At 38.5% G+C, this 15,847-nt stretch overlaps 3 protein-coding genes across 3 annotated transcripts; 1 reads left to right on the top strand and 2 right to left on the bottom strand.

Annotated features, from left to right (window-relative positions):
* Nucleotides 1-2,278: 2,278 nt before the first annotated feature.
* Nucleotides 2,279-2,880, top strand: EV154DRAFT_488268 (uncharacterized protein; the record flags this gene model as incomplete). The annotated part of the gene is made up of 2 exons (XM_051599081.1): nucleotides 2,279-2,419; nucleotides 2,551-2,880. 2 exons carry the CDS (start codon nucleotides 2,279-2,281, stop codon nucleotides 2,878-2,880), a joined length of 471 nt encoding a protein of 156 aa, XP_051450665.1.
* Nucleotides 2,881-13,300: 10,420 nt separating this feature from the next.
* Nucleotides 13,301-13,662, bottom strand: EV154DRAFT_432323 (uncharacterized protein; the record flags this gene model as incomplete). Its single annotated transcript, XM_051596665.1, has 2 exons — nucleotides 13,301-13,457; nucleotides 13,520-13,662. Coding segments are annotated over 2 exons (300 nt in total), but the record flags the coding sequence as incomplete, so codon positions are not given.
* Nucleotides 13,663-14,429: 767 nt separating this feature from the next.
* On the bottom strand, nucleotides 14,430-14,630 carry EV154DRAFT_397068 (uncharacterized protein; the record flags this gene model as incomplete). The annotated part of the gene is made up of 1 exon (XM_051595205.1): nucleotides 14,430-14,630. A coding segment is annotated over one exon (201 nt), but the record flags the coding sequence as incomplete, so codon positions are not given.
* Between the last annotated feature and the right edge of the window lie 1,217 nt (nucleotides 14,631-15,847).

Raw genomic sequence — 15,847 nt, 5'->3', positions numbered from 1 at the left:
TGACCGTTTCTCAAAAATGGCTTTATTTATCCCGTCTACAAATCAAATTGACGCAGAAGGAACTTCCGAGCTTTTTATTAAGCATGTTTTTTGTCACTTTGGTACCCCTTCCGACGTGGTTTCAGATCGAGGTGTAACTTTCACTTCCAAGTTCACGCAATGCATTTTAAAAGGTCTCTCCATAACTCAAAAATTATCAACGGCTTTTCATCCTCAAACCGATGGTCAAACTGAACGTGTAAATTCCGTATTAGAACAGTACCTCCGATGCTACATCAATTACCAACAATCTGATTGGAGCACTTACCTCCCTATAGCACAATTCGCCTATAATAACGCCAAGCACTCGTCGACAGAGCATTCCCCATTTTATGCAGTGTACGGTTACCATCCTCGTCTTTCTGTTTCTCTACCCAGAACTAATAAGGATATGTCTACTGCAGAACAACGCTTGCAAAGAATCCACGACCTTCATGAAGAATTAAAATTCAACATTGCTCTTGCACAAGAAAAGCATATACAATTTTATGACAAACGCGTACAACAAGGACCTACCTACAAAATCGGTGACAAAGTATGGCTTTCAACCAAAAATATCAAGACCCAAAGACCTACCGGCAAATTAGACCACAAACGTTTAGGCCCATATAAAATTATCGAACTTATTGGATCAAGATCCTTCAAGCTTGACCTCCCCAAATCTATGCGAATCTATCCTGTCTTTCATGTTAACCTTTTAGAACCCTTCAAGCAAGATCAGATTGAAGGAAGATCACTTATCGAGCCACCTCCCGTTATCATTGACGCTCATCAAGAATACGAAGTTGAAGCTATTATAGAATCACGAATTTATCGCAAGCAATTGCAATATCTTGTTCATTGGAAAGGCTACTCCACCATGGATCGCACTTGGGAACCTGTTTCAAATCTTACGCATTGCAAACAACTTATCCAAAACTTTCATCAAGCCCACCCTTCTCGACCTTCAGGTGTTGTCGCAGAGCTCAACCCTAAGAGGGGGATTCTGTCATGATCCTGTTACATTTTATGCCCCAAATATGCAATATGAGTAACCAGCTTTCAGACTCAATATTCATCATTGATCTGTCAGCTCTTTAAATCCTTTGTCATGATCCACATAAGCTATGACTAACTTTTGTCATTGCTTATTCTTTTATTTAATTTCTTGTTTTCCTTTCTCTATAAATATAGCTGATAAATTTCACTTCTCCCAGTTTTCTTTATCAGATATATTTCATAATCATCTTCTCTTTTCTTTTTCCTATTCTTAAATAAATAACCTACTCTTCAAGAAGCTATTCATTCTCTGTCCTGTCCTGCCTGTCTCGTTCCTCCCTCGTTCCTGACACAGCCATATCCTTATCTGGTACACGAGACAGCGCATCTGACAAAGCGTTATCCACACCCGCTTTGTATTGTATATCAGGAGCATAGAGTTCTAATTCTAAAATCCATCTTACCAGTCTTGAACTAGGATTGACCTTGTGACGGAAGTATACCAACGGGTTGTGATCCGAATATACAGTTTAACCAGCTGAACAATCTTCCACAAAACACCGACAGACTCTTAACGCATGCACAATAGCAATCAATTCCCTCTCTTGAGCAGGAAATTTTTGCTCTTCCTTGGAAAGCTTTTTGGACTCATACGCCACAGGATGCCAGGTAGTGTAATTAACATATGGACGATTTAAATTGGTACTACGTTCACGCCCTACAGCAGGCTGGAGCAACACACCACCAATACCATATTCATTCGAGTCAGTCTCTATCACAAATGGCATAGACATTTCAGGCATTTGAATAACAGGAGCTGACGTGAGAAGATCCTTGATTTTGTTGAAGCTGTCATCACAAGCAGGTATCCACGCAATAGCACGGTTTTTGGGACCAGTGCCACACGTAAGTTCGGTTAGTGGTGAAGCAACAGACAAAAATCCAGGTATGAAAACCGCCGCTTCGATGAATACGAAGCTAGATTTACTGCAATGGAAGCTATCATACAAGAAAACATTGCCTTAAAAGCCTCAACCCTACTGCTCGAAAACAAAATTCGAGATCAAGCTACAATAATCGCTGATCTACAGCTCCAGCTTGAAAACTAACAAGCACCAAATTCCAGCATGAATATCGATCAACCTCGTAATTTATCCAGTAATGGAAGCATCTGGAGTCAACACCCTCTTCTTCTTCAGCTCCTAGCACTGCCAAGGCCTCTACTAAACCAAAAGTCTACCCCAGTAAGCCTGGTTTAACAATGGCCCAAAAAGTTGATCTCAACCCTAGGAAGCCACTCAAGCCGAAGGCCAAGCCTAAAAAATTGACAGCTGAGGCTATTGCCAACATTGATCGTCCTTTTCCTGAACTGGGTCCTGCCGAACCCAATGATTTCCAATACGTCTATATTGTTTGAAATTGTAAGATTAGTGTGGCAAAACCCGTGGGCGTTTCAAGCAGGCTGGTTTTTAAACTGGTCTTATCTTCGATATCACTTTTACCGCCACTGGTGTTCTTGGTGCTCTAGTACAGGAGCTGTATGCTTCTGTTTTCAACAAAATTATGAACATTGCGCATGTCATTTTCATCATGAATTTTGATCATCTGGATCCCAAGCATCTCGCCAATGCAGTGTATCGTTCCTACACAATCGAGGCTCGTGCTAACATTGTGGCTGATCTCCATTTGGATCGATGCAAACACGCCCTCACGTACCAACCCAACACTCATCCTCACCAAGTCAAGGCTGTTCGTCAGTCTATGATTAACTTAGTTTATATCAGTGAAGAGGATATTTCAGCAATTGTTGCTACTCCTCGCCAAAATCCCAGAACCGCTCTCATACCAGATTCGCGTACTTGAGTGTAGCATTCAGTAACTCTAATCGGCTTAATCTAAAGTACCAGATGCCGACGGATAGTGAGCCAGAGTTTCTGAAGTCAACAGTACTTTAATTTGTCTATAATTGTAGACTACGCCTTGAATGTAAAATTGTAGGCTAAGTATAGGCGCACCATACTTTTTGCTTGAAAAAAAAATCTCGCGCACCATTTTTTTCTGTCCGGTCAAATAATAAAATTCCGAGTTCGACCAAAAATGATTTTTGCACATTGAACTTTTTTCTTGCGCACCATGCTTTTTTCGCTGGCGCACCATCGTTTTTTTCGCTGGCGCACCATACGTGTTTTGCTGGCGCACCATACTTTTTTTTCGCTGGCGGACTAATTTTTTTTTCGCTGGCGCACCATACTTTGTGATGAAGAGAGTCAATGTGGTTTTGAGTGTGAGCTCATGCTTTTAGTCTAAATTTTATTTTGTTTTTGGGTTTTGATTATTATGAGATAAAATATAAAGTTTGGGAGAATGTTAAGGATTGGGGAAACAAATTATAAAATTATCCTGTCTAGTTGTTTTGAAAGTAATGAGACACGTTGTTGACACAAATGTCTCGGTGCGCGTCGAATACTTTTTGGTGTGAAAAGTTGAATGTTGGCCATTTTCTTACTTTAAAAGCTTTCTTCGTTTTGTTGTCGATTTGAGGTAAAATCATGTAAAAGTGACTGTTGGCAAACAAAAGCTGAATAGGATCATTCATTGTTTCCAAATCCAGACCACGAAGTGGTACAAAAGTGATTGAATCTTTAGTGTACATGATATTCTCATCATTATCTCTCCACGTGATTTCATACATATCGATTTTCAGTGTTGTGGCATGTAAAATTACTGGTCTTTTGATTGTGTCAGCAACAATTTGTGGGCATCCGTAACAGTCAAACCAAAGACTCAAGTCATCAACACAGGGAGCTTTGGTAGATTGCAACTTTTTAGAGGTATATGCTTCGTTTAACCCATTGTGTTGTAAATAGTGTTAGCATACTTTGTAAAGGAAGCTAACATCATTTTCTTCACTTGGATCCAAGCTATTTCAATGTCAAAGACAGCGAGGCTTACAGCACGATATCCACAATTGCCATCAGGATGGGGATTGACGAACTCAAGTACATCGTTGACCCATGCATCATGTAGCAATCCAAACAGACCACTGTAATCTGCTTCACGAGTTACGACAGTGGAAGGCTCGTATCTAGAAACAAAAATCGGTGTTATTGTTGTAAAATAATTAAAAAGATAACATAAACCATTACTTTGACTTGATCTGCTTGATCACGGATGTTGATGGCTTGCGAAGACTTAAGGTCGTTTTGGTTTTTTTTTGCTTTTCTACTTTTATTGTTTCCTGCTTCATTTTTTTTGGCATTTTGTTGCTCTATCGAGATTATTTCATCTTCATGCTCCACACCAAGCCTGTTTCTTTTTGTACCTTTAGGTCGGCCCTTTTGTATTTCAACAATTGACGGGGCAAGAACAGTTTCCAGACGGTCTACCGAATATTTTTGGATCAAAGCATCCATATCTTTGATAAGATCGGCTGATTCTTGCTAACTACCTAAGACATTGCTTAATGATAAAAGCTTTTCCAACCTAAGTTGGATGGCACTGGTATCAATAGGCAATGTTTTATGAGACTTTTTGCTCATCTCAGGGGAAATTTCAGCTATTGTGGCGACTATGAAAAGTTTTAATTTTGATTTCAGTCTAATTCAGTTTGTGTCAGGAACGAGGGAGGAACGAGACAGGCAGGACAGGACAGAGAATGAATAGCTTCTTGAAGAGTAGGTTATTTATTTAAGAATAGGAAAAAGAAAAGAGAAGATGATTATGAAATATATCTGATAAAGAAAACTGGGAGAAGTGAAATTTATCAGCTATATTTATAGAGAAAGGAAAACAAGAAATTAAATAAAAGAATAAGCAATGACAAAAGTTAGTCATAGCTTATGTGGATCATGACAAAGGATTTAAAGAGCTGACAGATCAATGATGAATATTGAGTCTGAAAGCTGGTTACTCATATTGCATATTTGGGGCATAAAATGTAACAGGATCATGACAGAATCCCCCTCTTAGGGTTGAGCTCTGCGACAACACCTGAAGGTCGAGAAGGGTGGGCTTGATGAAAGTTTTGGATAAGTTGTTTGCAATGCGTAAGATTTGAAACAGGTTCCCAAGTGCGATCCATGGTGGAGTAGCCTTTCCAATGAACAAGATATTGCAATTGCTTGCGATAAATTCGTGATTCTATAATAGCTTCAACTTCGTATTCTTGATGAGCGTCAATGATAACGGGAGGTGGCTCGATAAGTGATCTTCCTTCAATCTGATCTTGCTTGAAGGGTTCTAAAAGGTTAACATGAAAGACAGGATAGATTCGCATAGATTTGGGGAGGTCAAGCTTGAAGGATCTTGATCCAATAAGTTCGATAATTTTATATGGGCCTAAACGTTTGTGGTCTAATTTGCCGGTAGGTCTTTGGGTCTTGATATTTTTGGTTGAAAGCCATACTTTGTCACCGATTTTGTAGGTAGGTCCTTGTTGTACGCGTTTGTCATAAAATTGTATATGCTTTTCTTGTGCAAGAGCAATGTTGAATTTTAATTCTTCATGAAGGTCGTGGATTCTTTGCAAGCGTTGTTCTGCAGTAGACATATCCTTATTAGTTCTGGGTAGAGAAACAGAAAGACGAGGATGGTAACCGTACACTGCATAAAATGGGGAATGCTCTGTCGACGAGTGCTTGGCGTTATTATAGGCGAATTGTGCTATAGGGAGGTAAGTGCTCCAATCAGATTGTTGGTAATTGATGTAGCATCGGAGGTACTGTTCTAATACGGAATTTACACGTTCAGTTTGACCATCGGTTTGAGGATGAAAAGCCGTTGATAATTTTTGAGTTATGGAGAGACCTTTTAAAATGCATTGCGTGAACTTGGAAGTGAAAGTTACACCTCGATCTGAAACCACGTCGGAAGGGGTACCAAAGTGACAAAAAACATGCTTAATAAAAAGCTCGGAAGTTCCTTCTGCGTCAATTTGATTTGTAGACGGGATAAATAAAGCCATTTTTGAGAAACGGTCAACAAACACACAAATTGCAGTAAAGTCACCTGAGGGTGGAAGCTGGGTGATAAAGTCTACTGAGATAGATGTCCAAGGGGCGTCAGGAATAGGTAATGGTTTTAGCAGGCCATAAGGTTTGTGATGACTAGTTTTATTGCGTGAACAGGTGTCACATCCAGATATATATTCTTTGATATACTTTCGCATGCCTGGCCAGTAGTAGTTACGAGCAACCATATCATAAGTTTTAGCATTTCCAAAATGACCAGCCGCAGGAGTATCATGACATTCATATAGAATTGTTCTTTTAAGATCTGGAGAATCAGGGACACAAATAGCACCTTTAAAAAATAGTATGTTGTCAGCAAAAGTATAATTTTTGTCATTATCTTGATCATGGGATATATCATGAATAATTGAAGAGAAGAGAGGATCATGGGGAAGTAACTTGATGATTTGATTTGCGATTTCATTTTCGTGAGGTTCTAAACTTGTAGCACTGATGGTATTAATAAAAATATTTGGTGTTAACAAGGTCATGGGTGTTTTTCCACGTGAGTCACCCCCCTCCAAAGGTTTATCTTTCCGAGATAAAGCATCAGCGGCTGCATTTTGTTGGGCAGGTCGATATTTGATGACAAAATTGTAATCACCAAGTAATTCGGCCCAGCGAACTTGACGCCGGCTAAGATTGCGGGTAGTGGTGAAATATTCCAGGTTTTTGTGATCAGTCAAGACGATGGTAGATTCTTGAGAAAATTCAAGATAATGGCGCCAATGCTTGAATGCAGCAATGATTGCAAGAAGTTCCTTGTCATAAATTTGGTAATTTTGTTCGGCAGGTAAAAGTTTGCGTGAAAAGAACGCGATAGGGTGATTGACACCGGAGGCATCAGCTTGATTACACACGGCGCCAATAGCGAAGTCGGATGCATCAGTTTCTAGAATACATGGCAAGGCAGGGTTATAATGAGAGAGTACCGGGTTACTGGTAATAATTTTGATGAGAAGTTTAAAAGCATGATCGGCGTCCTGATTCCAGTTAAAAGTAATATTCTTTTTTAATAAAGCAGTAATGGGTACACAGAGCTTGGAATAGTTCAGAACAAAGCGACGGTAAAAATTGGTAAGGCCCAAAAAGACTTGGATATCATGAATGCTTGAAGGAGTTTTCCAGGTACGAATTGCTTCAACTTTTTCGGGATCCATTGCAATATTTGAAGGACTAATAACAAAGCCTAAAAATTGAACAGTAGAGACGTCAAATTCACATTTTTCAAGCTTTAAAGATAGTTGGGCATCTTGAAGTTTTTGTAGAACCAGACGGACATGGTGAGTGTGTTCAGCTTCAGTCGAAGAGTAGATAAGGAGATCATCAAGATAGACCACCACAAATGTGTCAAGATACTCGCGTAACACATCATTGACAAATGCTTGAAAAGTGGCTGGGGCATTTCGGAGCCCAAAAGGCATGACGTTGTATTGAAAATGCCCATACCTGGTCCTAAACGCGGTTTTCCATTCTTCACCTTTTGCAATTCTTATTAAATTATAAGCACCACGCATGTCCAACTTCGTAAAGATGACACCGGAATGTAGACGATCGAGAGTTTCAGAGATTAAGGGAAGCGGACAGCGATTGGGAATGGTTACTTTATTTAACCCACGGTAATCAACACAGAGCCTGAGCGACGAATCTTTTTTCTTGACAAAAAGTACAGGTGCTCCAGCAGGAGATTCAGATCTTTGAATGAACCCACGAGCAAGATTTTCTTGAATGTATGCGTACAATGTGTCAAGCTCGATCTTGGAAAGGTTATACAACGGACCGAAAGGGACTTCCGAATTAGGCACCAAAGGGATGGTGTGATCATAAGATCTGTGAGGAGGCAGGCGATCGGCTTCTTTCTTGGAAAAGACAATAGCATAATCAAGGTACTTGGAAGGCAATCGTATGAGACTAGAACTTGAACCAGACGTTTGGTTACTGGAGCATGGTACATCTAGCGTGGCAGGATCATGATTGGTATTGTGATTATTGGTAATATTAACAATATCCTGTTCAGGGTTGAAAGTAAAATCGTTTTTGTTTAGATCACTAATTATATTTTGATTCTGATAGGCATTTTTGGAAGTGTTGTCCATAACAGATATTATTCGTAAGTCAGATGAGTAATTGTCAATAGGAGTGGATTTTATTTGGTTAATGACGGAAGACTGGATCGTGGATGGGGAAGAATTATGGTTATCAGGATCGTATACATCTACATGATTAGGGTTATGGAGATGGCTACGGTTATAAATCGTTTGTTGACAATCGGGGTTAGTTGAAACGGATGGTTCGATGATGGCAGCAGCACAAGGGGCAATCAAATCGTTATCGTATGGGTGAACAATGGGAATTTTGCTAGCGCTAAAGACACTGGTGGGGGTACAATCGCGGAAAAGGCAGGTAACAACCATGATGTTATCTCTATGGTGGAAAGCAGGATTGTGGCGTTTCAACCAGTTCATACCAAGAATGATTGGGTGAGCGGAAGGCTCCAAGTGGCGCAAAGTGATTAATTCTTCGTGATGTGTACCGGCTATTTGCATGAACAAGGTAGATGACATGGAGCTTGATTGGACGGAATTATTGGCTAGGCGGAAAGCGGTAGCTTCAGGAGAAGGCTTGGAAGGAAGACCGGTTTTACGGACCAACGATGCATCAATAAAAGATGTGGAGGCGCCGGAGTCGATAAGGGCTGTGGTAGTAAAAAGAATATCATCAAGTTTTATAGTTATAGGAATTACCAATAAATTTTCGTCTAAACTTTCGGCAACATACAAAATGTCGTCTGCAATACACCTATCAATGTTGGCTCGCTTATGATTTACTGATTCTTTATAAACTTGCATAAGTTGGTTGTTAGGCTTGCGTTTCTTTGTATTGTTGATATGATTAATGTTGTGGACGGCAGTGATAGCGTTAAGTGACATGGGCTGATTATAGTTGTCAACGAGAATAGTTGAAATCGTAGGATGATTGTTGCGATGAGGCTTGACGGGGCAGGAGTTTGTGAAGTGGTCATCACCACCACAATACATACAAAGTTTGTATTTCACACGGCGGTCTTTCTCAGCTTGCGTCAAGGGACGATACTTACCAGGTCTAGTTTCGTTGATATTACTGATTTCCATTGGGGTAGATGTTGAGGTTACATTGGAGTCAGGGCGAGAGTAGCTGGTAGTTGATTTGTTGTTATAGTTGCTGGATCTATTGTTGTTTTCATAATTTTTTTGTTTCTGGCGTTGGAATAAACGGTTGTCAATATCAATAGATGCATTAAGCAAGGTGTTTAGGTCGGTGATGGGCTCTCTACGGGCTAACTCGTCCTTGATATTGTCTTTTAGATTGAGTAGGTATTGTGAGATCAAGGCCTCGTTGTTCCAGTTGAGTTGCATTGATATACGTCTAAATTCCGTTGCGTAAATGGCGGCGGCTCCAGTTTGCTTCAAGGCGCGAAGATCAGACTCTGCATTTACGATAGGGTTAATATCACCAAAGGTGGAACGCATGACATGTTTAAAATGGGCATAATTAGTTAATATTTCGTGCGGGGCGTCAACGTTGTCGATATCCTTTAAGTAAGGCTCCATAAAACTGAATGCATGACCTGTCAAACAGTTGATTGCGTAAAGGATCTTTTTACGGTCGGTGTCGAAGCGAATTTCATCTCCAGCAAAAATAAGTGAGAGAGAAATGAAAAAGGAATCACAGTAGCTGGACTTTCCACTGAATGGCGTAGGTGGTTTAAGGCGTAAAGGTACGTTATTGGTTTGAGTTTGAGGCTGTGGGTGATCGGACTTTAATACTACATTTGTAGCAATATATTCGTAAATTTTCGTATCAAGTTCGGTAAGCTGTTGGCGATATTGTTGATCCATGGAAACAAGGCGCTGTTCGAGAGTACGATTGATTTCCAAAATCTCATTTTGGCGTTGGATCATATTATCTAGAGCTTGAATCTGTTCGTCAGTAAGATTGGTCATGATTACAAAGGTTTACAAAGATTAAAGTTTTTTAGCTGGGAGTGGAAGTGAGGTTTCACGAAATTCTTGAGGGGATAAGTAACCAGAAGAGAACAAGGCAAGAAGGTATTCAAAATAAATTATTTTGATCAGATATAATGTCAGGAACGAGGGAGGAACGAGACAGGCAGGACAGGACAGAGAATGAATAGCTTCTTGAAGAGTAGGTTATTTATTTAAGAATAGGAAAAAGAAAAGAGAAGATGATTATGAAATATATCTGATAAAGAAAACTGGGAGAAGTGAAATTTATCAGCTATATTTATAGAGAAAGGAAAACAAGAAATTAAATAAAAGAATAAGCAATGACAAAAGTTAGTCATAGCTTATGTGGATCATGACAAAGGATTTAAAGAGCTGACAGATCAATGATGAATATTGAGTCTGAAAGCTGGTTACTCATATTGCATATTTGGGGCATAAAATGTAACAGGATCATGACAGTTTGTATATTAATTTTTTACCAGTTCCCTTCACATATGTGGTCCTCCATCGTTCGTGAACAATGTCCAGAGGAACTTTATTCTCAACAAACGAGACGGCCAGAACATGTCTGCAAGTAGTTCGAAAGTTTTTTCTGAGCTTGCAGAGACAGCTTTCTCCAGGGCGCACATGGCTTACATGGTCAGGCTTTTCTTCAGCCGCCTTCATTTCCACCAATTCATTCTTGATATTTCCAAAAGCAAAGCTTGAAACATTTAAGTTGATCAGAGCAAGTTTACCAATTACATCATCTTCCAAAAAAACTGTTCTTTGTGTCATTGATTCCTTGATTGATTGTACATTTCGATAATCCCTCTAATTTTTTTTTTTTTTTAGGGCTAACAAAATAAAAATATGTGTGTATCCAAAGTAATTTTTTTTTATTCACTTGACAGTGGGTCCACTTACAGTGTGTATCCAAGGGAATTTTTTTTTAATTCACTTGACAGTGGGTCCACTTACAGTGTGTATCCAAAGCGAATTTTTTTTTATTCACTTGACAGTGGGTCCACTTACAGTGGGTTTCCAAAGGGATTTTTTTTAATTCACCTGACAGTGGGTCCACTTACAGTGTGTATCCAAAGCGATTTTTTTTTATTCACTTGAAAGTGGGTCCACCTACAGTGTGTATCCAAAGTGATTTTTTTTCTTCACTTGACAGTGGGTCCACTTACAGTGTGTATCCAAGGGAATTTTTTTTTAATTCACTTGACAGTGGGTCCACTTACAGTGGGTTTCCAAAGCGATTTTTTTTATTCACTTGACAGTGGGTCCACTTACAGTGTGTATCCAAGGGAATTTTTTTTTAATTCACTTGACAGTGGGTCCACTTACAGTGTGTATCCAAGGGGATTTTTTTTTAATTCACTTGACAGTGGGTCCACTTACAGTGGGTTTCCAAAGCGATTATTTTTTTATTCACTTGACAGTGGGTCTACCTACAGTGTGTATCCATAGTGATTTTTTTTTAATTCACTTGACAGTGGGTCCACTTACAGTGTGTATCCAAAGTAATTTTTTTTTAATTCACTTGACAGTGGGTCCACTTACAGTGTGTATCTAAAGGGAATCTTTTTTTTATTCACTTGACAGTGGGTCCACTTACAGTGTGTATCCAAAGCGAATTTTTTTTTATTCACTTGACAGTGGGTCCACTTACAGTGGGTTTCCAAAGGGATTTTTTTTAATTCACTTGACAGTGGGTCCACTTACAGTGTGTATCCAAGGGGATTTTTTTTTATTCACTTGACAGTGGGTCCACTTACAGTGGGTTTCCAAAGGGATTTTTTTTATATTCACTTGACAGTGGGTCCACTTACAGTGTGTATCTAAAGGGAATTTTTTTTTCTTCACTTGACAGTGGGTCCACTTACAGTGTGTTTCTCAACGGGGTTTTGTTTACCCACTAAACAGTTGGTTCAATCTTTAAAAAATCATAGAGCCTTAGAATTTGCTTTTTTTCTGCCGTTTTTTTTATATATCATCGAGGATACATGTTATTAATACATAAAAATTATCAAAATAGTTTTAAGAATTTTTTCCATTCAGTTATTAATTTTTTTTGATTATTTTTTGAGAAATTTTGTTCATTTTTAGAGTTTGGGTCAATTTTTAAAAAATCATAGAGCCTTTGGATTTGCTTTTTTTTGCCATTTTTTTTTATATATCATCGAGGATACATGTTATTGATATATAAAAATTATCAAAATAGTTTTAAGAATTTTTTCCATTCAGTTATTAATTTATTTTGATTATTTTCGAGAAAATTTGTTCATTTTTAAGGTTTGGGTCACAAAAATACATAAAAGGCTATTTTTTTTGGCCCTATTTTTTTTAAAAGTAATAATATGTTTAATAAAGTCCTTAATCGGGATCCTTAAAAAAATAATTTTGTTGCTTGTGAGGGCCCTAAGAATGATTAAGGAATCAGTTACCCAATATAGATAGGTAGTACTATCATATCACAAGGTTACAAGAACACAGTGACTAATGCTTACTAAAGATATGCAAGTACAATGTGTCTAAGATGAGCGTAATGCCAAGTGTATCATATTTACAAAATAAGCACTTAAAGGTAACATGATACACACTGGGAATATGATAACAACTTCAAAGATACACTAAAGATAGTCGCACAGCAGATAGTTTTTTTTATATAAATACTTGTTCATTTTATTTCATAATAAAGACAATCTTATAGACAGTCACAAATTACTTATATACTGCCTTATAATTTTACTTACCTACAAACACAACAAGCCCTCTTTGCAACAAGAAAAACCCCCAAAATGCCATCAATGACAGCTATTGGTACCCGTCGTTACGTAGAGTATCATCACTCGCCCAAAGCTTGGATGACCTCTGAGATCCTCTCGGTTTACATCAAAAAAATTGGATATTGGTTTTGGTCGAGAGGGTAGATAAGTGGCTATTCTTTTGAACAATGCTGCAGTGCATAAGTTGAAGTTCACGCCGGTGAACATGAAGTTGCTGTTTCTTCCTGAAAACACAACGAGTACACTATTGTTAGAAAATATTAGATCAAAATGTAAAAAAAAAATTCGTTCACAGATAAAAAAAAAATTCGTTCACAAGGTAAAAAAAATTAAGTTTATCTTCCGAAAAAAAAAATTAGCTTACCACTTAAGTGTATCTATAGTTGACCTGTGATAACAGGCGTGGAAAATTCTAGTTGCGACGTCGACGTACATTTTTAACGTTTGCTTCTTCATTTTTGGTTCTTGCTCTTCTCCATTGGTTCTGGGAAACCTATACACGTCGAAATCTTGGGGGAATGCCATTTACAGCACGAAGTGATCGAACAATATCAACCATGTTCAAGTATACAGCTATATCACGGTTCCATAGCCGAAAAACAATCCTATTTGTGTTATTAGTCATGGATCTACAATTTTGATTTGTACATCTGTCACAAGAACAAAAGAAAATTATTAGATCAACAATTATAAACAAGTCAAATCAACATACCTTAAGAGGCCATGTCTGATTCCACGAGGATTCGTTCTTCGTCTATGAGGGCGCAGATTATCGGCCATCCGAAACATTTCAAGACTTTTACGTTCACAAGCTGGGCAGTACTGACTTGTTCTAAATTCATCAATCAAGTACAACCTTTTTCCAGCTTTTTGAAGCAACCGATGGAATCCGAGGCCTCGGACCGCTCATAAAATCTTGTAATAGAAGATGACCAGTTACACATAACATAAACTGCTTCGAGACCAAGCTGTTCATCTAGTTTTGAAATAAGATCCTCGTTTCCTTACTGTGTTCTAACATAGGCAGATAGCCGCAATTTTCTGTGCAAGGGATGAGCAGTACGATGGTTGGTTCGGAAGTTGACTTAGTGCCTTTGGATGATGCCTGTTGTATTGAACCTGTTTTCAAGATACTGTTCAAATTCATCTCTATTCAAGGAATCATAATTAACCAAAAGCCTATCAGAGGCTCCTACTCTAGCGGGTTTCACCGCTTCACGGATTCCACCGTATTTTTTGATCTTTTCAAACTTGTTTTGGTACGTTTTGGTAAATCGAAGCTTGTTTGAATTGTTTGCCGTTGAGTTTTCATGCACACAGAATAGCAAATCATTTCGTCCAGGATCAATTGTAACACATCTTCCAACAGTTTCTTGAGCAATCTCTTGTGAAATGTACTGAATTGATTCAACCATAACAGCAAAAAGAGCAGTATATCTGCTTTCACGATCCATTCTTTTCTTGATCACAGTTACACCTACTCCATCCGTTTAAATAGTATCTCTAAACTAAAACTCGCCATTTTCGTGGTGTTTGAGTGCATCCGAGTTTAGGTTAATTACTTCATACCAAAGTGCTATCTTATCTTGACGATTGGTTCACCGACGACCAAGATTATTTTGACAAATTTTTTTTGAATCGATAGTTGTGTAGCAAGGAATCCAAGAACGGCGTAATGGGAAGCAATTTAACACAGGTAATTCTATATCAATAAATGATAAAGCCAGTTCGTAAAAAGTCCGCATATGTTCAACTGATCTTGCTTTGGAATCGTAACAAATACTATTCCCACGAAACCGGTAGTCAACGGGATAACTGGTAAGGGCAGGGCGAAGAATTTCAAGAGCGTTATTGTAGATAGGGTCCCCGAACGGCTCTCCGTCCAATACAAAATTTTGAGGTAACCTTCTAGCTATAAGTTCCTTAAATCTTGTCGCCGGCTCAGTTATTTCTCTGTATACTTCAGATTTTATCAGTGCATCAATTAATCTTTCAAGTCTTCTATAAGCAATTAATTCAGCTTTTCTTTGTCGAATACGAAGTAGATGATTGACAGCTTGTCGAAGATGACTTCCCAGACGCATCTGAAAATTGTTGCTATAAGATGTAAAGATCTTTACTCCTTCGATTAAATATGCTTGCTGACCATAGCGGAAATCTGGTGGAACAAAACCAGTGACCTCCAAATAATCATCAGAATAAGGCTGCTCACATCAAACAAAATATATTGAGATCTTAAATAGAAGATCTACTAACATGGACAAGCGCCGTTTTTTTTAAAACGTTTTTTTTGAAGGTCAATCTTTTTCCAAAACTGGTTTTTTAAAAAAATATAAAAAATAAAAATAAATATTATCCTGGAACTAGTGCAATTCGATTTTACTAAAATATTGGCAAGATGTTTTTTCGTTTGTTCCTGTTTTGCCTGTTCTTTTGTCCTTTTCTCTGTTTCAATTTAATTTCTCAATGAATTCTCAAACTCGCCAACAAATTTTTCTCCTCTTCGAAATGTAAAGACAACGACAAGCTGTTATTTATGCATTTAGTGATAGCATTGCTACCGAGAACCAAGAAATTGTAGACTTGTTGCACCTTACTGTCAGTAATGTGCATTTGCTTAGAGAACAGCAATTGCAGTACGACTTTTCTGCTGCCGATTTCTCGAGTGAAATTGGAATAGTTATGACTTCCTTGCCTTTGTTTATGACCGGGGCAATTATCACCGGAACGCGAACTGTCGGTGTGGGTGCCACAAGAGTGTCTGAAAGATACACTTTTTGGGAGGTACAACACCCCAACCTCAGCGACGACGACGAAAACCTAGTAGATAGCGTCTGTGCCACATATCGAATGGGAAGGGACTCTTTCAGTTGGCTTGTCAACAGGCTGTCTACTCATCCCGAATTTAATTTTAAGACACCAAACCACGTTCCTATCTACATCCAGATAGCTACCTGTCTTTTAAGACTGGCCAATTGTCCTTTTGGATACAGAAACATGTATGTCCTGTATGGTATTTTGTATGGCAGCTATACCAATT

This window comes from Mucor mucedo (genome assembly GCF_025094135.1).
Source record: "Mucor mucedo strain NRRL 3635 chromosome Unknown EV154scaffold_234, whole genome shotgun sequence".
NCBI lineage: Eukaryota > Fungi > Mucoromycota > Mucoromycetes > Mucorales > Mucoraceae > Mucor > Mucor mucedo.
This window is presented reverse-complemented; position numbering and strand designations above follow the sequence as displayed.